A 5,558-nucleotide genomic window follows, 5' to 3' on the forward strand; every position below is an offset into this window, starting at 1 on the left:
ATTTTTTTTTTCTCATTGTTCTCTGTTTATTATCATTGATTGCATTCAGTTTGGCATTGAATGAAATAATGTACTTAAGTTTTGGAGCCTGGGCACTATTTCTTAGCCTGAATATGATGAAATCCTTCAAAGATGAGCTTAAAATGCAACTTCCTATTTCCTCGACCAGTTGCAGTTTAAGACAGCATTTGACAGTCTTTTGTTCATAAAGTATTAATTCTTCTAATATTCATTTTCATTCGTTGTTATTTGCACTTCAGTGCAACTCTTCCTTTTGTAGAGACTTCAGAGTACATGTCACTTTATTTGATTGGTAAAGTTTCTGCTACCCAAAAACTAAAATACATTCTTTTGCTACTTGTATGGGAAATTATTTGGAATGCAGGGTTATAATACCCTCAAACCTTGAAACTGGCTTGCATTTTTTCAAGTCTGTTCTTCTTTTTCTTTGGTTTCTTGAAATGTTAGCTCATTTTCCATCTTTGATATTGGTTTTGCCTGTGTAACTTAGAAAGGGCTTCGAAATTATGGAATTTGCACTGCTAAATGCATTTCATGCTAGTGCAATTTGTCTGAACTGATACATTTGTATAATATATTCTCTGTATTAGCCTCTGAACCTATGCTTTTCATGCTAAATTTCTCATTTCACGGCAATGAGTACATCAGACCCAAAAAATGAAAGTTGCAACGAAATGTGGGTTCCACCCTCGTCTTTTCAGAATCTTATGTTGTAGTCAAATTGGAAGAAAGACTGGTTCATACCCATATTTTCATCTTTGAATAAGCTAGCTACCCCTGAAATTAGAACTGCAATTTCAGACTAAGGCTTGTCTATTGGATACTCAAGGTTATTCAATTTGAGTGATGCAGTGAAATGAAACAAATGATTGAGTAGTAGGAGTGTTTAGTAGCAAAGATCTATCTGCAAAAGTTGCAACAGAGAATGCAAGTAATTGCAGATTCTGTGTTGTTTGGTACCTACATGCTTACAGATTGAACATTATGGGCAATCTTCTTTCGCCAAGGGAAGTTAAAAAAGAAAAATATAAGATTTCTTTGCTGGTATAAACTTGGTAATACCATATCCTATAGGTTACAGGATTGCTTCATTACCAGATGATATTCTTGGTAAAGGAAAAAAAAAAAAAAAAGGAAAAGCTCACAATTTCTGCTTTTACTCACTCAAATCTCCTCAAAAAAAAAAAAAAGTGCACTACATATAATGAAATGCTAATAGACAAAAGAATAATCAACTTAATTATATATTTATAATCACAACCGGGAAGGGATCATCACCAATCTTATAAATCCTGGGCTCTCCATTCAAAGCTTTAGTGATTGCTTCCCATGATCATGAAGAACGCCTTAATCTTTTAAGCACAACCTGCATATAAAACCTCCTTGTCCGCAAGAACAATGCAAATGCAACAAGAAATCCAAAGAAAGTAACAGATGCCATGATGAAAAAAAACATGAAACAGCGGAGTGCCATAGCAAGAGTTATCTTCACCAGTTGCCACCTTGTCATAAAGATACCCAATGACTCTCACAGAGAAAATGTAAGATCCACAGGGCTAGCAATGGCAATGGTGTTGAAAATTGTACCCATGTGTCTAACACCAAAAGATCTCGGAAGTTATGGTAGGCATCAAAGACCACTGTGAACCATAACAAATACCCACCACAATCGAGCCTATATACAAATTTCCAGGAAAACCAGAAGCAACGATCAAGTGGCCAAATGTCAATGTTGCAAGAGTAATGACCATGAACAATGGCCTTGCCCGACCTTTGTGTAGGAATATATCTGACACAAACCCTGCTCCAAACCGCCCAAGAAAATTCCATATGCTCCACAAAGAAACCAAAGAACTTCTCTCGATGGTCGTGTAACCAAGAGACTCACCTATTTGACTAATGTTGTTTATTGTAGCCAGACCTGAACCCATTCCACATATCATTGCAATGAACAACAACCAGAAGTTCACACTAAGCATTGCTTGCAAGAGATTGATGTCTTCTTCATCCTCCGGTAAGTTGTCACCAGAAGAAGAAGCCTCCTTTGCTTGGCCTGGTTCGCCAGGGATCTCGTGGTACTCCTCAGGGTCTTGTGGTTGGGAATATTTGGTTGATGGCATTGGCTCAGGGGCATTCATCAAAGGACTTGTTTCAGGGGGAGGCACTTGTAATAGTCTCACAGAATCCCTGTGGGCTTTGATTGCTATTCCAACAGGGGCGGCAAGCAAAAGCAGTAGAATCATGAAGGTTATTATACGCGTCCACAATGGCAGAGTGAAGATATTCTCTAATATTATAATGACCATGAGATAAGCAGCAACGCTCAAAGCAATGGAAGAGAAACCGTTCAAGTGCTTCTTGTCATCAACTGTGCTACTTGTGTAGATTTTTACGCAAGGCATGAGCAAGAGGGAGACCACAGTGGGTGTGATCGCAAGGATCAAAATAAAAGTGGTTGGATCACCCTCACATAAGGTCTCATACACTTGAATTAATATTGCTCCACTCAAACCAAGAAAACCCTGTCCAAGGAACAAGGTTGGATGGCATGATTATACCTCAAGCAACAACATCAACGCAGAAACATGTTGTTAATTTCTTTTAGTACAGAAGTGAAAATCTATTTCAGTTCTAGCAAGTAGTTTTCTCCTTTTTCAATAAATCTCACTCTATCTCTACCGTTCAAACGCCCTAAACGTTCAAATTAAAACTTCATTTGCTCTTCCAAATTTATATAGTCAAAAACTTCCAGCCTAGAAAGCAGCAGCCTAACAGAGGGGAATGGAATTTGATTGTTACTAAAATTTTCCTTCAAATAGTTCAATCACAGTTGAAGTGGCACGCCTTTTGCCATTACACTGAACATAAACATTATTTCTTCTCCATTAAACTGAGTGATCATTTTCCTTTTCTCTAGTTACATAGAATCAACATCAAGGATAATAATCGGTGTAGTCCCTGTTGAAAGAAAAAGAAACGAATATCAAGCCTTTCAAAACGTCAATTTCCTTTTGTTTAAAGACAGAAAACCTTTATTACGCCAATTTGTTTGGTATTGAGCCAGATATTTACTCAATTGCTCTACTTTGTGAACACAATCTTCCTTAGATTGACCGATCAGTTTTTTTCTCACTTGTATTTTCCCATTTCCATTACTTAGACTTTCTAAATTACCAAAAAATCGAATGGGACAAAAGAAAACCAAAGCAAGCACGGAAGATATTCATGGCCGAAACAAATTAGCGTAAGAGGTTACGTACCTTCATGATCCCCACAATGGTCCCACCAAAAGGCCGAAAATTTTCCACGCCACTGACAACATTTGCCGTATTAAAAAACGTCTGCGCATGAGCTGCCAGCAGCATGAACAGGCACATCAGTGGCACGGGCGGGCAGCGGATCAACCCCACCACAGAGGCCCAAATGAGAAAATACCCAGCAAAGGACTGGATGGCCCCTGCCACGTGGACCACCCAGGGCCCACTGAGGAAGCCGCTACTGCGGGTGGTGACGGTGGAGTAGAGGAGACCGGAGAGGACTCCGGCGTTGGCGCCTATGTCTTTGAAGACGGAAACGGTGTCGAGAGTTGATTGATCGTAGGATTGGGATGATTTGAGGATGGAAGAGTAGATGCCGAAGGTGTAGGAAGCACCGCTGGTGCACTGGATCCATATGCTGCCCGCTGTGGCCATCCATTTCGTGTCCAGGAAACTATTCTCCATGACCATGAAAGAAAGAAAAATGTTCGCTAACTCTGTTTTTAGGAAAAATTTGTGGAAGAAAGATGGATGATTTTTTTACTCAGAAATGGGAATGATAGGTGAGAGTGAGGGCATTTGCACAGATTTTTACCGCTTTTGTGGTCCAATAATTGTGGACGGTTGGGTTGGGGACGTTTTCCCTTGTATAAAATAATTCTCCATCTCCTCACTTGTCCTTATGTCTGGTTACAGACAAAGCATGTGGACATGAGCAACATAAATTCTCTACCACGACATGAGAAAAACCAGAGGGGAAGGAAGACATAAATTACTGGCACAATTTTTAAATTTCCGAAATTAATTACAAATATTATCACTTATTTAGTTAAATATATTATTATAAAAAAATTTTAAATTATTTAAAAAATTAATTTTAATAAATTTTTATTTTTATTACATTAAATTAAAATTATTATATTTTTATTTTTAATCAAATAAATTTTTATAATTAATAATTGATTAATAAAAATATTATTTATTATTTTATATTCACTTAACATTAATGTGACATTTTATTTTATGTTTATTTGATATGGGTGTGATGTTGATATGATATGTTTAAAGTTTTAATAATTTTAAATTTTTTAGATATTATCTTTTTTTTAATTAATACATATTTTTAATTTATTAATTTCTCATATTTAATTACATTTGTAAAGTTTAAAACTTTCACCAATTATGTATATTTATACATAAATTATGTAGTGTCCTTGATTAGGAAAAAAAAATTTCTTTGTTAAAGTAATTAATTAGTGCGATTCTTTATTCTTGTGTGTGCCAAATAAATTCTCTGACGGTGGACCTTGGAGGATAATTCTTAATTTTCAATTAAATATATGAAATTTTAATGGATGTATGTGTTTGATAGTTTTTTTAATAATTTTTTTGATCATCAGGCAATGTTCAGCCATAGGTTATCATACTTACAAACATGAGCTGCCATATATATCAATTTATTGAAATGAGTGATTACTGTTTCCTTCTACAACGCTAAATGTTGACTATTAAACTATTTTCATATACATAATTCATTTTAGTAATCAAATCAAATTTGAAAACATTTACTATTCAAGTGAGAAGAAAGCCACAAGAAACACGTGGGAGCACACTTTATAAATACGCATCGATGAATGATGATAGCTAGGAATTACACTTTTAAAAGGTTTACATACTTTCATAAAATAAAAACCCGCATTATTATAGAACAAGCTATAATTATATTGGTAGCATTTGATGTTTTACAATGCAATCATATTAAAGGGAATGTGATTGTAAAAAATGTAATTATTAAAAAAAAATATTACAACATTTTGGTATATTAAAAAAATCTTAACTAAAATGCTAAGAAGATAATATTATAATATTTAATTTACAAACACTTTATTACGAATATAATATTAATTTTTAAAATTACATCTAAATTTAATATGCAAGTTTAACATTGTCGGCTTCTCACTTCTCACTTGAATGTGCTACCTTACCCTTATTCATGTCAAGAGTACAATATTAATTTGTTTAAAAGCATCAAATATCTATAACTTCGTATAGGAACTGTCCCCAGGTAGGTGTCCAGTCGATGCCTATTCGGTACATGGTTAGTGTTTTCTATTGTTATAAAGAGTTTGAATGGGTTTTTTTATTTGGAAGGGCATTTTCGATTTTTGATTAAATATGAAGAGTATGTATAACTTTTTGAGTAGGGATGTCAACGCGTAAAGTACTTGCTAATTTTGAGATACCTAAACCTGAACCCTACAATTATCCAAATATTTTTAG

At 34.9% G+C, this 5,558-nt stretch overlaps 1 protein-coding gene across 1 annotated transcript; it reads right to left on the reverse strand.

Annotated features, from left to right (window-relative positions):
• Positions 1–1,035: 1,035 nt before the first annotated feature.
• Positions 1,036–4,077, reverse strand: LOC110422727 (protein NUCLEAR FUSION DEFECTIVE 4-like). The gene is given in 5 exon segments (XM_021436741.2): positions 1,036–1,486; positions 1,488–1,573; positions 1,576–1,627; positions 1,629–2,543; positions 3,282–4,077. Coding segments are annotated over 5 exon segments (1,653 nt in total). The 5' UTR covers positions 3,750–4,077; the 3' UTR covers positions 1,036–1,354.
• Between the last annotated feature and the right edge of the window lie 1,481 nt (positions 4,078–5,558).

The sequence above is a fragment of the Theobroma umbraticum genome, unplaced genomic scaffold (assembly GCF_002168275.2).
Source record: "Theobroma umbraticum cultivar Fairchild unplaced genomic scaffold, ASM216827v3 scaffold_146.0, whole genome shotgun sequence".
In the NCBI taxonomy this organism is placed as follows: Eukaryota; Viridiplantae; Streptophyta; class Magnoliopsida; order Malvales; family Malvaceae; genus Theobroma; species Theobroma umbraticum.